The sequence below is a fragment of the Phasianus colchicus genome, chromosome 9 (assembly GCF_987193195.1).
Source record: "Phasianus colchicus chromosome 9, bPhaCol1.hap1.1, whole genome shotgun sequence".
Classification (NCBI taxonomy): Eukaryota; Metazoa; Chordata; class Aves; order Galliformes; family Phasianidae; genus Phasianus; species Phasianus colchicus.
This window is the reverse complement of record NC_143444.1, coordinates 29,191,984-29,209,544: the sequence shown is the minus strand read 5'-3', so window position 1 is coordinate 29,209,544 and position 17,561 is coordinate 29,191,984. Positions and strand designations below refer to the sequence as shown.

General features: G+C 38.9%; 1 protein-coding gene across 18 annotated transcripts in view; it reads right to left on the bottom strand.

Annotated features, from left to right (window-relative positions):
• FGGY (FGGY carbohydrate kinase domain containing) overlaps positions 1–17,561 on the bottom strand; it is a 284,438-nt gene that overhangs the window by 77,187 nt on the left and 189,690 nt on the right. For all 18 annotated transcript variants that reach the window (XR_016469373.1, XM_090146739.1, XM_090146742.1 and 15 more), the window contains one exon: positions 296–411. Coding sequence is in view for 17 of the 18 variants with exons in the window: in XM_090146739.1 (XP_090002865.1) it covers positions 296–411 (116 nt within the window). In the remaining variant the exon portion in view is untranslated. The remainder of the gene's footprint in view (positions 1–295; positions 412–17,561) is intronic.

The window sequence follows — 17,561 nt, the reverse complement described above, 5'->3', positions numbered from 1 at the left end:
TCTGCTTAGGACATCCATTAAAAGTCCATTAACTTAACAGGGAAAGTCTAATAAAGTTATCCTGGAAATTTTCTGGTATATTAACATTATGGACTTTTAATGAATATCTGCTGTAGGAATTGCTATTAGCAAGCCTACCATTCTAATTAAACTCAGGCTCAAAGAGAGTGGAGAAACAGTATGAAGATACTAGCAAGCAAAAGCCCATTTTTGGAAAATTACTCTAAGAGACATTGATATAGATTACAAACATGCTAACAATAGCAGCTATAAGCATTTTTTTCCTTCAACATACCTATTTTTTCATATTTATCCTTCACCAAATCTTCCAAGCCAATTATCTTCCAGAAACTGTCATCCCAACCTCCATCTGAAGTGTATGTCCACTTGCACACTAGCGTACATAAGGACCTGAAAGGAGACGACACACGCACAAAATCAGGAGAATGAACACAGATCATTTTAAAAATGTTTGCACAAAACTCTCTTTAATCACTGCTCAAAAGTTCCAAGCATAATGCTAACAATTGATGTATTTAAATTGGTTAATATTTGGAGTGTAAGCCAAAAAACCTTATGTTTAAAATTCTTCCCTGCTGTAACTGCTCCTTGTCTAGACACTTGATTGCATCAATCAGTCAGTCAGGCCATGCAGCTACTATGCATGAACATAACAGCTCTTCAGCAAGCAGCTCAGGGAAAAGTTGCTTCTTCTCCAGGCTGCACCTAAGTAGGAATGTTTTGCTTGAAGTATGTTCTTAGAAAACCTATTTCTTACGTGCAAGCTGAATTACAGTTTGCAGAAGATGCATGCACTGATAATAAAATGGCACTGCCTCATTACCTGCAGGTATAAAAATGCCTTTGTCAGGTGAATGTGTTCAAGTAAATTGCACAGAACTGTCAGAGCTTCTGTCCAGCACGTGTTTAAGTATCACTATCATCAGCTCTGCATTTCAGTAGAAGCTGATGACAGTTCAGTGAAATGTTGAAATAGCATTAGCCATGATGCAAATGAATGCAGCATTAAAGGTTTTGATTCAGGTCTCATTGCTGATAATGGTGAATGATGAACTTCACCATGACAGTACAGCATCACAAACATTTTATTTCTCCTAAAGTGATCCATACTCTTAACATCCCATTTCCCCCAAAAATATGTTCCAGAAGACATAGCATTTTAATAGACTATTGCCTGTCCAAACACTAAGATCTATCTCAGATCGGTATTTAATCATTCTTTGGAAGTCAGTAAACTAAAAGGCATTAATAATGGTATTTTCCCCATATCAGCTCAAACCTCTTACTGAAAGGAAAAATTAGGACACAGAATTTCAATGAAAGATCATTTCATGACATTAGGAAAAAATGTACACATAAAGAGTGAAACAATAGTGCATTATGTTTTCCCAAACACCAAATCATAACAAATCATCATCAAAACAGAATATGCATTTTTGTAATTATACCAATGTTATGAACAGCTGCCACATCCTGAAAAAAAGCCCTAAGGATGACAACTAGATGTCACGGCTTCTCACTTTCAAAGCTCATAGAGCCGATCCCTCTCAGTCTCTGTGCTTTTCCAAAGAGAAATTAGCAAGCTCTCTGGGCCCCGAAGAGCAGGTTTTACACCTTCAGGGACGAATTCTTCCATATAGCTCACTCTGAGCAACATTATATATATACAGCTCAGTGAAAAGTTGTGAACAGGGGACAGACTGGCCTGCACTAAGTATATCCACAGTCTTATACAGATTCTTAATATCTAAGAGAAATTAGTACATTGCAGAAGGGCATTCTGCTCTCTTAAATTACAGCTCAAGAATCTCAGTTAATGGATTTACTTGACATGCTCACAATGACAATTAACTTTACTACATGGTTCAGAAGAATGTAGATGCGTTGGTCCAAGTTCCTGCTGCTTGCCTGATAAGGTGCCCTATTAATTACACACAGGTTTGCTCAATTTGTACAGCGTGGAGAGCTCTGTACACGCAGACAGAATAGTTTCTTCATCTTTCTTCACATTTTTGATACAGTGGCATAGATACATATTTGTTTTATCACCAGCTCCCCTCCAGCGTATCACCACAATGAAGCAATAGCTCAAATGGTAACTTGGAAAATCTGCATCCAAAAAAAAACTAGTCAGTAAAGAGGAAGCAGAGGAACAAAAGCATTTACATCACTACATTTTATGAGATGAAGGACAGACATTAAACAGAAAAAGTACTAATGTTTGCTGCAGCATACTCCTCCTTTTCCCCTATCTTACACTGCTACCTCAATTATTTGGTCACAAGTAGCAGACTTGCAGCAACTGATCCTGAGAAAGAGATTGATAGAAGCTAAATCTCCCTTTATTTTTACTATCGGAATCACTGGGTTCAAAAGGTGTTGAGTTTATAGGTAATAATCCAGGCAACCATCCTTTCCTTGCTGCCTCATCCAGCACAGGACTTCAGAAGACATGGTGCAGAACACCTCAGAAGCACAGGCCATATTTAGCTAGGCTGACAGACAATGAATTAGAAAACTCTTTCTTCAAGCATATTCCAAATACGAATAATTTCCCTTTTCTGCTTGTAACAAGATGTTTCACTCAGAATATTCCCACTGAAATAAGCAGAACACTTTTACATGGAAAATTTTATGTTATGTAAACCCATATTTTCAATAGGAATATGATTATGTTTAGAGATTTGGTTGCTTCCTTTAAAAAAAAAAAACAAATTGTAGTCTACAAAGAACCATAGGATCCTATTTGCATCCAAGAGCCCCAGGAAAAAAAAAATCACTGCCACATTCATTACAAAGTAGATTTGGCTAAGCATGGCATATTACACAATTCCTTTTATTTACTGTCTAGTTTTGAGCTCTTGCACATCTCTTGCTGAGAACTGGCTGTGGATGTGCTGATGTCCTGTATGACCAGAATCTCAGTATGTCCTCATAAGAAAAACATGAGGTTCCAAGTGCAGTGGTTGAGCATACACTGATACCTCCCAAAGAGCTGTCTGGAAGGAACCATCTGCCCTCATTAACCTGCAAAAAGATACAGGCAAACTAGACTCACAGTCAAAGCAACTCAGGTACTCAAAGGTAGTTAAACATGGGCTATGCTCACATTGTCTTCCCTTTCTGAGAATTCTTCTCATACTGTTTTGCTACTTGGAGAGAAGGAAATCAGAAACACTCAAAGAAAAATGGGAAACACTGTATGGTCCTTTCTACCTGCATGAAAATGCATCTAAAAATAATTTACAGAAAGCTTTATCATGATTTGATTATTACTTATTTAAGAATTGCCACAGTTTTACGCATTGGTCTGTTCTTTGCCAAGATTAATACTTGCTATCTTCGACAACAAAATACATTTCAGTCCATATTCTGTAATTGCAGTGGTCTTCTAGATGTCTTCCTACCTTGGGGTACTTAATACAGAAGTCCTGTTATCAAGATGGCTTACCATTAATATAGCAACAACAAAACAAAGTTTTCTCCCTGAAAAGTGACCTCATAAGGTATTCACACATGATCTGCCATTTGAGATGCTGGGTACAGTGCTAGTTAGCCTGCAAGACAAGTCAGCTACCAGCTTTAAAAGGCAAGCGTTCTTATCTTGATCATCTTGAAGCGAATAGAAGCTTTGCTCTTGATTCCAGAGGAAAAGCATCTGCTTCATTCATGCAAACAGGTTAGAGATTAATTCTAACTAATGAACGTAATTGATTTTTCAGGAATCATTAGTACTGCAAGAGTTTAAGCACAAAATACGGATCACTTTAATGAAAAAATGCCCTTGCAAGCTGGGTCACACGCAGAGAGACTTTGTGGTAATGAACCAACTGCACCTGCTGAGGAATGTAACCAAAGCTAAGCCCTGCAGAAGCTACGATAAAGCATTGCTAGGTCCCCAAAGGAATGCCATGCAGTAGGATAAAGTAACTTTCTGTAGTCTGTTGGACAGATTTACTTAAAGCCACAAGCAATCAACAACTAAGAAAGCTATATGAGGTTCTAAAAGCAAGAAAGAGACCTGAAACAATGGAGTGCAACTGTCAAAACATCAAAACATTTTTCCTTTTGTTACGCAAACTTGAAATTTAAAACAGATTTTGAATTTAAACTGAAACCCAATGCTTAGGTTCTGTTCAAACTTCTCCACATACTGACATCTGGACCAAGCTGCCAACATCCTTGCAAATTATGCATCCCAGTCTTGAGGTTTTTTCACAAAAAAAAGTTTTGTTTTTACAAAAATGTTCCAGACAAAAAGTTAAGACATAGCACATACAGTCCCACCATCCAGGCTTTATATTAAGCAGAACTAGGGTGCTTCAAGAGCCTGAAATACAGCAGACATTATCGCAGAGCAATAACGTGCAATTATTCTCTGCTCTATTATAACTAATGTCATATATGTTAAGACGTGATCTTCTGAATGGAACCAGATTACTACTTCCATTTACATCACTGTTATACCTGTCATACCAGTTTCTCTGCCTACCCGCTCTATCTGGCTACTTTGGGGGGAAAACAGGAAAAGAAGAGGGTAATTTGTCTTAGGGGAATACCTCCCAGGTAATAGGAGAAAAAAAATGTGACATCTAGTCATTGAGACTTGAAATGTATAAAATGTATGACATGCTGCCCACGTCAAGTGCTTGCTAAAAAGAATCAAAGAGCTGTGAGCAGAGTTCACAGCAGTGTAAGAAGAGCTGCACCTGTTGTCACTCAGTCACTACTATAGATCTCCCGGGCAGATTAGCTTTAAACCACAGGGCCAAGTATGTCTGGGTGTGCACCACTTCACATGTGTTGTCTGCATTTTACTCATTTCACCTATTCAACAGCTCTTTAATTGCATGTAGACAAACCAAAACATGTCAGGGTCTGTTCCATCTACACAACTGTCCAAATCTCAAGTTCCTAATATTTACAGCACCCCACTACTTTTTATTATTAATATCTTTGATTTAAACCCAATGAAATTTCTGCTTGCCCAAATCCATTGTCTTAGCACAGCAGCTCAATGCAAAAGCAAATGGCATCCTAGGCTCCATCAGAAGAGAAGGGTGGCCAGCAGGGACAGAGAGGTGTCCCCTTCTACTCTGCTCTTGTGAGGCCTCATCTGGAGTACTAGTGGCTCCAGACCTGGACACAGTACAAGAAAACAGACAGCTGAAGGTCCAGAGGAGAGCCACGAAAATGATCAGGGGACTGGAGCACCTCCCCTATGAAGACAGGCTGAGGGAGCTGGGCTTGTTCAGCCTGGAGAAAAGAAGGCTGTGGGATGATCGTTGCAGCCTTCCAGTACCTAAAGGGAGCCTACAAACAGGAGGGGAGTCAACTCTTTGAAAGGGTAGATAACTGCAGGACAAGGGAAAATGTTTTTGAGGGAGGGAAGATTTAGGTTGGATTTCAGGGGGAAGTTCTTTAGAGAGTGGTGAGGTGCTGGAACAGCTGCCCAGAGAGGCTGTGGATGCCCCATCCATCTCTGGAGGTGTTCAAGGCCAGACTGGATGGGGCCCTGGGCAGCCTGGTCTAGCATTAAATGAGGAGGTTGGTGGCCCTGCATGTGGCGGGGGGTTGGAGCTTCATCATGCTTGAGGTCCCTTCCAACCCTGGCCATTCTGTGATTCTGTGACTCCTGACAAGGGTTGCTTTCTAACATAACATTAAGCATGCTAAAAAAAAAGAGATGGAGAAACACGTTTGGGACAACTAGCAGACACATTCCCATTGCACTCAGAGGTCTATGCAACAAAGGTAGGAGGATATTGTTTTAATTAGCGACAAATTCTACTGGATTGATCCTTTCTATGCTCTGAATAACATTAATAATAATTCTAAGAAGTAGTCTGCCTGCCATTTGGAGTTTTGAAGGAAACAGCACTTCAGTTTCAAAGAAGTTTTAGTAGGAAAGGCTTTTTCCTGCAAGTATGGAAGTTTGGTGGAAGCCACCAATCCACCAAAGCAACCAGGATGGAGAACAGCTTGTGACCTCTACGCTGAATACATTGAAACTAATGCAGCAACACAGTGTCTGAGTAAAACTTTCTTGTACACTTTCAACCTAATTTCTCTTTCAGACTCAGATCCACTGCTACATCTTTTGCACAGCTTTTTCCATAAAATACACATTGAAAGTATTTGAGTTTCAGCAAAGAGTGTATGCTCTCCATTTTTTTACTTAGTGTCGTTCTGTGAACTCGTATGGTGCTCAGAGATTCCTTCACAATCAATGAGATTAAAGCTCAATGGAAAAAAACATTCACAGGCTTCTACTCAGCAGCTCTGCTCTCTCTTGCACCTGGGAAAATCAGAAGCCTCACTGACCTGGGGGCATAACTTTTCTTGAAAAATGTAAAACAGGTCCATCTCCCTTCCTCTACCACAAATCTTCCTGGTAAAGCACAGCCCGTGAAAGACTACCATACTCTTATAAAAGAGCTATGCTCTTAAAGAATAGGTACACAGCAGCCTTTGAGGCACTGGGATTCCTTCACATCTCTGACCAACAGACCCAGGCATCACACTAGTGTTTAAAACCCGCTCTATCAAAAGAGGAAATGCACGAGGCAGCAGGTTTTGTTTCATTTCCACTGAGATGAGATTTCCTTTTCTGAGTTTGAGGTATTAGATCAGGTTTCATCTCAATATCATATAAGTTCTCAACAGCATCCAAGAAGAAAATACAATACAGTTGCTTGCAGAACTATAACGTTGTTGCCTTGCAGTTTTTTTTCCAGGACCTCAGTGAGGACACATCTCAGTGCAGACTGATGTATTACTGTGGGCTTCCAGGCATCTTGTCAGGATACAGCACACAGAAGCAGGATTCTGAGCATACACAAATCTGTGATGAATTCTCACTCAGGGCCCTTAGCAATAACGAGCAGGGAAGAAAGTCTTTCAATTTGAAAATTAAAAAAAAAAAAAATCAATTATTTCTGCAAAGAGTGGGAAAAGTAATTAACTGAAACTACACTACAGAATTTGGCGTTCATGCTGTAACTCTTAGGAGGTTTTGGCTAGCTTTTTACATTACAGAATTTTCCAAGCAAATATGTTGCTTCTTAAAGGGAAAGATTTTATTGCCTGAAAAATACAATACACATCTGCAATTTTCTACACCCACAGCTATAATTAATCTCCTCTGATTACAGCCACTCCCTGACAAGATTCCATGTTATATTTAAACACTGGATGCCACTCTGACAGTAAAAAACAAACAAAAAACAACAGAACAATAGGATCATTTTCAAAGACTCCATAGCAGCATAAGATTTAGAATCAGCAATGTCCTTTAAATTGCACTCTCAACTGCCCATCCCAGCCAGAGCTAAGAGTGACCTCTAATTGCCACTATAATGGGCTCAGAAATCTCTTGAGAAATATAAAGTGTAGATGTTGTCTGTGCTACAGAAGAGGTATGAGATTGATGTTGTATTATACAGAAATACTTTAAACTCAATGACATATTGTTGGGGAAAGCAATACTGTGACACTCAGACTCTAAGGATCAGCCCCCATAAGTAAAATCCTGGGTTGTCTAAGGCACCTTAAGAATGTAACCTTTGTACATCTTGCCAGAGGTTTGAAATAACACACACGTGTTTATATACATACAGATATATACTCAGGATTGGGAAGATGTACATGTCTGTAATTGTTTGCTGGAATCTATTGAAGCCTGTCTTTAGTAAATATAAACAAATACATCAAACACTGCAAATGTCAAAGTCATACAAGAGAAGATTAATCTCACAAAGTTAAATGAGAAGGTATTTCTTTTACTATTTGTAACAGAGTCCAATTTAAAAAAAAAAAAAGTGTGTTTTTCTTTAGGAACAAGCTATTAAAAGCCTTAGAGCATTAGATTTTAAAATTCAGTTTTCCTAGAAGTTATGTCATCAGACCTGGAGGGAAACACCCATCCCAAAAGCAGCATGGCAAGTCAGATTAATCCCCTGTGTATATCTAGTAATTTCAGTGGATTCTTACCAGGGATGCATTTAGCTAAACATGTTGAGTTGGATGAAAAACTACAAAATAAGAATATCTTATCCACCCACATATGCCTCACCACGTCATGAGGCAAGGGGAAGCAAGCAGTCAGCAGACTGCTTTTTTTCTTTTTAATTAATTTCATTCTGTTTTATATTACAGACATCCAACTAAGATTCAAGCCCATTGTCTTCGGCATTGTTGAAAAACACATAATGAGGCACAGTCCTAGACACAAAAATGTATTGTCTAGACAAATCAGACATAGCATGTGGGGCTGGAAATATTAATCCATTCCATGTAAAAATGGCAAACAGAGGAAAAAGAAATGGAGAGATTTGGCCAAGGGTCAAAGAGTAACCATCAGTCAGAGCCCTGAATTGAATCCTGAGACTTAGTCCAGAGACCTGGACAGAAAGACAGATGCTATCATGCTGAACATACCAGAAATCTTCCTATGCACAATTGTGGTCCAAAGCTTCAGACATGAGAGGAATAAGCAGCATATACACAAATCTATTTCTACCACCATAATTTTTAAAACCTTAATAAGCAAAGGAGAGGCAATAAAAATCATCCCCAAAAGACAATGCAAGTGAAAAGCAAAACTGGCAATGAAGCCCATGCTTCCAGTTGCCTGTCAGGCACGTGCCTCCAGACAGATCTATGCCACTATGCAGCATCAGCAGCACTGCAGAAAAACAGACTCTTTCAAGATCAGTATTTCAAGTAAACAATCTGCAATAGGAAATGAAATATCTATTTCAAGAAAGAGGCTGTAGTTAAAATATATATATTGTTTCCTGTTACGCAATAAGCAGGAGCACACCACTGCTCACACATCCACAGGCATCACCTCACACATCTGTCAGCAATGACTGGTGCTTCAGCCACTGGTCCTCACATGGCCACACGTATCCCCCCCATCTTCTGGCTGTGTTAGACTTTATTATGCAACAGAACCAGCATCAGCAGCATACAGGAAGGCTGCAGTTGCTGGCTCCATGACACTTCAGATATCCCCCTACCATGTAAAAAGTAAAAGTGGGACATGCATCACCAACATTCTTTTTCAGGGAGCACAAAGGATGAGCTATTTTGGACTCTTCCAGGTTTGGAAAGCATGGCACGATGCTGAGAGCAAGTTTGGCGAGCAGCAGTGCACACTCTGATATTCTCTGCTACTGCAAATCTGACACGAACAATGCTACACTTTGTGATATGGTTTGTGCTGTTTTCATAATACTCCATCAATTAAGGGTAGCAGGAAAAAACCTAAGATCGATATTTTAAGGAATGTTTCTCAGAATTCTCACATTTGCTATGAAGAAAGATTTTACTAATTCATGAGTAAATACTGCATTTGTTCCTAGAGTCAAAACTGTTGAGATCCTAATTCAGCACAGTACTTAAAACATATGAAGAATTGTCAGTAGAGTTAATGGAGTTTTTACCAGCTTTGTCAGGCATGTGCTGAACTGGAACCCAGGCTGTCATGCACTTGTGGCCAGACAAAGGCTAAGTGGAACCAGAACAGAAGCAGGAAAATTGCCAAGAGGAACGCAATAAAAGAAAGTTTTAGCAACTACGTTTTGATGGAGACCGATCAGATTTCACACTCCAAACTCCAGTATTGAACCATCCTTTACATGGACAAAACACCTTCAAGCCTGATTCAAGTTAGATGACAGGATTTGGCTGCCATGTGGATCCGAATCAAAAATGCATGTCAGAGATTCCTGCACAGGCAATGAGGTGTGGTTTCACCTCCAGTCACAGAACTCAGCTCAGTTTAATAATATATTTTATAGTCTGAAAATCAAAAGTCATTCCTAAACACAAAATACATTTGGTCAAAACTTAAAAACATTTCTTATGGTTATACTTAAATGCAAGGTATTTAAATCACATGAAAAACATATACATCACATGCTACTTTGTACTTTAATCTCTTACATGCTGGTATCAGCCTACTTCTGGAGTATATTCCATGGTAAAAATAAAAAAAGATTATAGTTTACAGTTGTTTGCAACTGCATTCACATTAAACAAAGACTATAAATTTTTTTGAGTACATCACAACAAGCAAGATCAACACTGACTTTAGGATTGCTGTGTGTTTTCACAAATCAAAAGAAAACCCACTAAGCAGAACCACAAGGAGTTGGGAAATGGGTAACAGAGGTGAGTAAAAGCAAACTTATTTATTTGGTAGGAACATGAATACAGACAATAAATAAGGCTGCTATCCAGATAAGTCAGCTGTGCAGGGTAATTATTACTCAGAATGCAGCAGTTTAGGCACTGCAACAAAACAAGTGATCATGCAATTGTAATAGGATATGGGTATTACTGGGCCCAAAACCTTAACAGGAAAAAAAAAAAAAGATAACTAACAATTAGGTACATGGATATTTGCAGTAGTCCTAATCATAACAACAGAGATTAGTGACATAGGAGAATATGAACCCTCACTACTTCAGCATGATCAAAAGAACTACACCCCCTCCAGTAGGGAGTCAACATTGTTGGCAGTTCTAGAATTCCTCTTCTTTTTTTCCTCTGATACAATTACTGCTGGACAGAAGGCACTGGAGAAAATGAACCTCCTCTTTGACTCGTTCTAACAGTGAAACCAATCAACACACAGGTCCCTTGGAAGAATGGCTATAAGAATGGTACAGTTCTCATTTCAGATGCTTAGAGCCTTTACACTGGAAAGGTGGACATCAGTGGTTTTCACATTCATTTAAATCTTAAAAAACAACTTGATCTGGGAATGAACATCCACAGTGCTCTCAGAGACGGACCAAACCCTCCCAGGTAAGCTGGGTAATGCCTGAGCTTGCCTCAGAATAAATACTGTGAAAGGTGATGGGTGAACTAGAAGGGTGGAGCTTACTACTGTTCTAAGCTGTAATGAACCTTCATGCAGTTCTAACAACTCTGAAGTATTCCTTTCCCTTTCTTGAGACTTGCAGAAAATAAGCTTGCAAACAGAGGGAGGATGGACTTAGAGTCAAATAAAAATTATGTTAGATGCCAGAAAAAAAAACAATGCCCTGATTTTCTTTACTGCTTTATATCTTTATAAAGAAAAAGAAACATGCAAGAGTTTCCATACTTGTAAAAAAAAAAATCAGTGATGAAATTAAAAAGATCACATTTCATAGAAGTGCTGCACATTTTAGTGTCAGAAGAATTAAGTACCAATTTTAAAAATGCAATTATGCAAAATTCTGTTTATCCATGACCTTGGTTCTGCTGAGACTTAGGCACATGTAACTTGACCTGAACGAATAATGTAATGCCTTCAACGTCAATTGGAGCACTTATATCAGCCAAGCCACTCTTCTTTGCATAAGCATTCTGCATAATTAAGTCATTTCCTTAGTATAAAGAGGTTTGCAACTTTAGGAAGACAGCAAAAATAAAATTGATGCACTTCTATTCTACAGTGGCTCTAGAGGTGAAAAGAGCAACTTTCACTGTTGCGAGATGCAGACTGAAATCCTAAGGTTTGAATTTAAGTGAGTTCTCTTCTCTTGACTTGCTATAGATGGTACAAGAATAAAGAGGATGGCAGCACAAGATTTGCAGCCCTGCAGTAATGAAAAGCAAAAATAAACAGCTTATCAAATCAATAAATAAGAAGAATGTTCACCTAAAAGGCAGTGAAGAAGGAAGGATGTGTCATACCCATGGGTTAGGTACCTCCAATACCTGAGGAAGTCCTTGGATGACAAGCACTACCAACCATGTTACTCAGCTGGACTAAGGCATCAAATGAAAATTCCTCTGAGTGGGCTGCCCTTGATTTTTCCCCAAGCACACAGTTTCTTCATAAACTCTGCCTATTAATCTCCATCGACAGCCTGCAGATTGATTGCAAATTGTTATTTGTGTCATGTAGGATATCATACTCAAATTACAAATCTTTTCTGAGCAATTAAGTAACAAAAAGTTCAGAGGAGAAAAATCAATAGTGTAAAAAGAACAGTTCCCCAAACGTTTGTACAACCAACAGCCTGTTCATAGCAACATGCCTGCTGAGCAAATAAAGGACCCAGACCAGCAAAGCACTTAAGCACATGCTTTAACTTTAAGCACGTGCCTAAGTGCTTTCCTGGAAAAAGGCCCAAAGAGAAGAATGAACATGGTTAACTGAAAAGCCCTTCGGAATTGGATTGACTGCTTTGTTTTTCCATTAACTCTAGTTGCTAGTAAACACACATTTGGTCTCAGCATCCTGCCCAACATATTTAACCTTCATCACAAAAATAGCGATGGGATAAGGCTACTGATAAGACACAAGTAAAAACAACACTCTTAGGTCTCTCTGATAGAGAAACACACAAGGCAGCCCCAACCATCCAACACTTTAGAACGTTCACCACACAAGACTGCATTGTCCTTATTCCTCTACCTCTTATATCGAGCTCCACACAACATATTCTTCCTCCAGCAAACCCACGTGAGGGAAAGAATCCCAAGCCTGGAGGAGATTGTTTCTGACTGTGGGCTTTGGGAATGCGATTGGCTTTTGAAGAGTTCCACCTTGGCCATTAATAACACTTCTACATGCATCAAATTTAGCCCCAAAAGAAAACAAAATTCCCTAGAATATCTTAAGAAAAATGATTAAGTTAAAAAATACCTAGAGAGTCCAAAAATGGAAAGATGATTAGGGAAGGAGGTGAAGTTGGAAAGAAGCAATAATAAAAGCCCTAAGAACACATCATATATTCATAGCTCTTGAATCATTAGGGCTCCACATGACAGCTCTCACAAGCACTGGTACAGCAAACTTCCTCACTTTTAAGCAGGAGTGAAAGTGGTTAAGCCTTAGGACAAATAATTTGAAAATCTCAGCACAAGTCTGATCTCAGTGAGTTGAAAGGAATGCAGACTGCCCAAAAACACAGCAGCTGTTTGTTTTTTCTGCCACCTTTCCAAGGTTCATGTCTGGAGTGAGGATAAACAGTTCTGAAAAAAAGTTATGTGGAGTTCAGACTTAAAGAAAATAAAACATCAGACTAGCATTTCTTGCAGAAAGATTAAAAAACCCCAAACCTTAAATTATTCAGTCCTGGAAGTTTTCAGGTAGAGCTCTCAGGAGCAGAGAGGTAGATGGCTTGAGGCTTCAATATATTAAAATGCTTTCTCCGAACCAGTCTGCATTTTCAAAAGCTTGGCGCAATGTGATTCTCTTGAGCAATATTCCTCCAAGCACAGTTTCAAATTTAATAAGGTAAAAACTGTATTCCTTGTTGCATGTACGCATGTGTGCCTGCAGACACACCAACACACAAAAACCCCTTCAGAGAAACCAGCACAAGAGAGATGCTGCACAAAGCCTTGAGATTTTCCCCAAGTGGAAAATCAGTGCAGTAACTATGCAGTTTGTGCCATGTCATTCTGGACACACTCTTTTTACTCTCCCTCCTTTCTCTTCCTACCGTTCTGTTTGTGTTAAATCAAATGAGTACCTGCTTTAAGTGCATAATTAATATCTCATGATAGGTAGGCAACTAAAAATCCCTCGACTCTTAACATTTTTAGTGGGGTATAACTTTCTTTTGATCCATACCATAACCCAAAAAACAAAGAGTTAATAGGAAATTTACTTTGATAGATTACTAGTCAAGCTAACCCATATAAATAAGGATTGTCTGTGTTGTTACAGGCATGTCAGAAACAGCAGTAAATTCCAGGCACCATGTTGAGTTCCAACATCTGTTTATGAACTGTCCTTATTCTCAAAATGAACAGTTCTACAGGATGAAGCATACAAAAAAACCCTGAAACAAACAGGAATTTATTTAGAGCTCTCCCATTATTGTCATACCTGGTGCTACTGGAATACTGGCATGAGGAACGGTGAACAATACAGAACTCTTATTTGCCTAAGACACACACACATATGTACATACTCACATATGTATCATATAACAAACATTACCCAACCTGACATAAGATACTATTCATTAAGTAGACTGCAGACACTACTCCTTTCCAAATCTAAACCGTGCTTGCATCTCCACAGAGTCTGGGAGACAGGAGCAGAGGGTAAGAATGGCAGTGGATGGGGATAAATTTGAAGAGGAGATGATAACTGTGCTCTATACATACCCTATTTTCCTTTCTTTACAGGGAGATCAAAGTTCAGTCCAACATTAACCTCACATACAAATGCTGTGTTCCAAAATTTAAGGATAACTTCACATCTACTTCTCCCATTAAGACAGGAAGCACACCGTTTCTTGAAACTAAATTAATATCATAATATTGCTTTTATCAAAGGAGACTTTAATAAGTACATTGTACACAGAGGACAAACAACTCTTAAAAACCCCCAACTACAGGTTCATGGGAGGAATCTCAGGAAATGGAAATAGCTCTCTGCAGTGGTACGCTCTACTCTCTCACTAATGTGCAGATCCAGTCTCATCCCTTGAAAGAAAACTCTTGGAAAGTAAGAATGGAAGAAGACACTATCTTCAAAATTTCAGAGTAGAGTGAATGAAAACAGGAGCTATTTCTTTAATCCTAACAAAATCAGATTGCGCCTGCAAAAACACAAGTAGGTTGAGAGGGCTTTTCTTGTTTGTTTTTCAATTTGTATGGTGTTATCTTTTCATTTAAAAATGAAAGCAAAAAATTAAGTTTTGCCCAGGCAACTTATCCAGTAAGAAGGGCCCCCCCAAAAGCCCTTCCTTCCCACTGACAAATCACCGTGTGTGGGTACTTAAAGCAACTGCAAGGATGCCTCTATGGACTCCCTTCTGCACTAATAGGCAGGCACAGGGAGCGTGGCAGTGACAGCAGGAGAGACGCAAATCTGAGAGCAGGAGAGCCTCTGAGCTGACTGCAGCCTCTCAGGTAATACAGGGACAGGCTCTCTGAGGAATGCTGCTTGTTTCCAAATCTCCACTCAGGAAGAGCAGAAGGATGCATACAAACTGCAGAGCACCAGCAAGCTCATAACTCAGGCTGACACATATAAGATAGCAGAACTTGAACTAAAATGAAGTGAACAAACACATGCTTTAACTTATATTAGCACCTCGAGGGAACTTAAGGTGAATATGAGTAAACTGAGAAATAAAAATAAAACTAAGTTGCTCATTCCTCTTTCTCTCTCTAAAATCCAAATATTACCTGAAGCCAGCTAGTACCAGAAGACAAAATACAGAACTTCCTCCCTTCACTTTAAAATGAAGCTAACAGATACAGTAGAACCTGAAGTTTTAACTGTTCTGCCCACGGGAGAATAAAGTTTCTTAACAATGGTAAAAATAACTACAGTCATCTTTAGCGTAACACACTGCAATCATTATTGCTTTGTCTTCTTCTCCCAAGTCAGACAGTCAGAATCCTACCATCAAAATTTAATTAAAGATAGTAAGAAAATAAACAGCCTTTCTTGGAATGTCTTTGATTCCATAAGCACACACACATTTCATCCTCTGAAAACTGAATTACAAGCATTCACTAACGAGCAGCTTAATGGAACAGCACTGGAATAAAGGAATGGGGGAAGGAAAAAAACAAATCCTTGCCCATTTCATATAACACATTATATATTTATATAACACTGGGCTCACTATCTGGGAACATCAATTTGTAAGCTACAATAAAAGTGCTTGCTATCTTAATGTGAGCAGAAGGCAAAGCCAGGGACTTGCACCGAATCAATAGCCAGATCTTACTTAATGTGCCAGATGGTCTACCACAAAGAAGAAATGACAGAACACGTAGAAGCATCTGCCTTCCTTAGAAGCATTCTTGAACGCACTGTATCATTGATCTAAGATGATTTTTATATGCAGATGACAGGTCAAGCATAAAAGTACACTATTATAAAGGTTACAGAGCTGGCAAAGAAGTAGCATCACTGCTATGGACAAAGAATCGCTTTCTTTTGAAGTCTGGGTTGTCAGAATATTTACATTTCACAGTTAAAAGGCTCCTCTCTGGACAATATGAATGCTAAAACAAACAAGAGAAAAAGTCCTATGTAAGCTAATGCTACTTTAAAGAGATAATGTAAATCAACCCTGACATCATCAGTGTCATCCTGAAGCACGATGAGAATTTCCAGTGAAAGTTACTGACATTAAACAGATTTAGATAGCCAGCCAACAAAAATAAAGCAAACGTATAACTAAACTGCCTTCCAGTCTAAGGCTGTTGCTTCAACCATGTATTACAGTGAAAAGGATAGGAGGAACACTCTGGTGGTAAAAAGCATTTGTTTGGGAAGTCTGGAGAAAGAATTGGTCTCAAACAAATAATTTCTAGTGTGATCTATAAAAATACATACATCATTTGTAACTGTAAGTTAGACAAAAAAGCTGGACACCAAGCTCAACTCTTATAAAAATCTTACCCTTCAAACCACATGGCTGTTTTCCCATCCATAAAACAATCATGTCACTTTTTTACTTCAGAAGAGTATTTTAAGGCTGAAACGATTAAGATTCTTTCATACACAAGATATGGCAGAAGCGTAAATTATTTCTTCCTTTTTTAAATAAAAAGAGAAGTAGAAGGAGAGGAGAAGACTTATGGAACAATAAGTTTAAGTGAGTTTTAATACTTTTAAGCACAATATGTACTCAATGCAACGCACAGACTTCATCCTACATAGCTTTATTTTTTTCCTTCACTGGATGAGAACACTTCTGGAATGTTATTGTTTTCAGGGGATGGTTTTTAAGAATTTACTGTGAATGCATGCATTATATATGTGCACAGTGAAACACTCCTGGGGCTGTAAGTGACCCCAGAGTTCATAAACATGGCTATTTTCTTATCTGGTTCAAATTTATGCAAGAAAGCAATTGTTGCACAGTTCCTGCTGAATGGAGACCCAATTTCACAAGGGACAAGGGCTTTGCATGGGGCTTTCCACAGCGTTTCACATAAGCACGAGTTCAAAGAAGATGACAGATTGTTTATAACATGTCTTGTACCATCGGGGTCTGATCCCTGATGGTGTTCTCAGAAGCTAAAGCAAAGGAAACATACACCCCCTGAACACACAGCCTATAACAGCAAAGAACCACGAGAACTGTTCAAAAAAAAAAAAAAAGAGAAGAACTGAAAGACAACAAGCCTCTCTGTGGTTTCTGCCTCGTCCTTCCCCAGAATTGAGTGCCATAAGATCACAACCTCCTTTAATATCACCCCCCCCCACACACACACACTTGCAGAGAAGCACAGTTAGCCAATGCTACCATTACTGAGCAAGTCAGAAAGCTGGATCTGAAGGACTCCTAACCACCTCTTCGCAAACGTTATTATGGGAAGATTATTATCTGACCCTTAGTGAAACTATTAATTACAGTGTTCACGTGTATATTGCTCCTGCACAGGATCAACAAAGAAAGGGCTGTTTAAGCAAAGCTCCTTTGCCTTCATGGAAAACTTGTGTATGTACTTCTCATCAGCTCAAGTAAATGCTAATGACTATTTTGGAAAAATAAAAAACAAATATTTTCTGATGTACCATAGCATTCTTATTTAAAAGGCTTCTTACA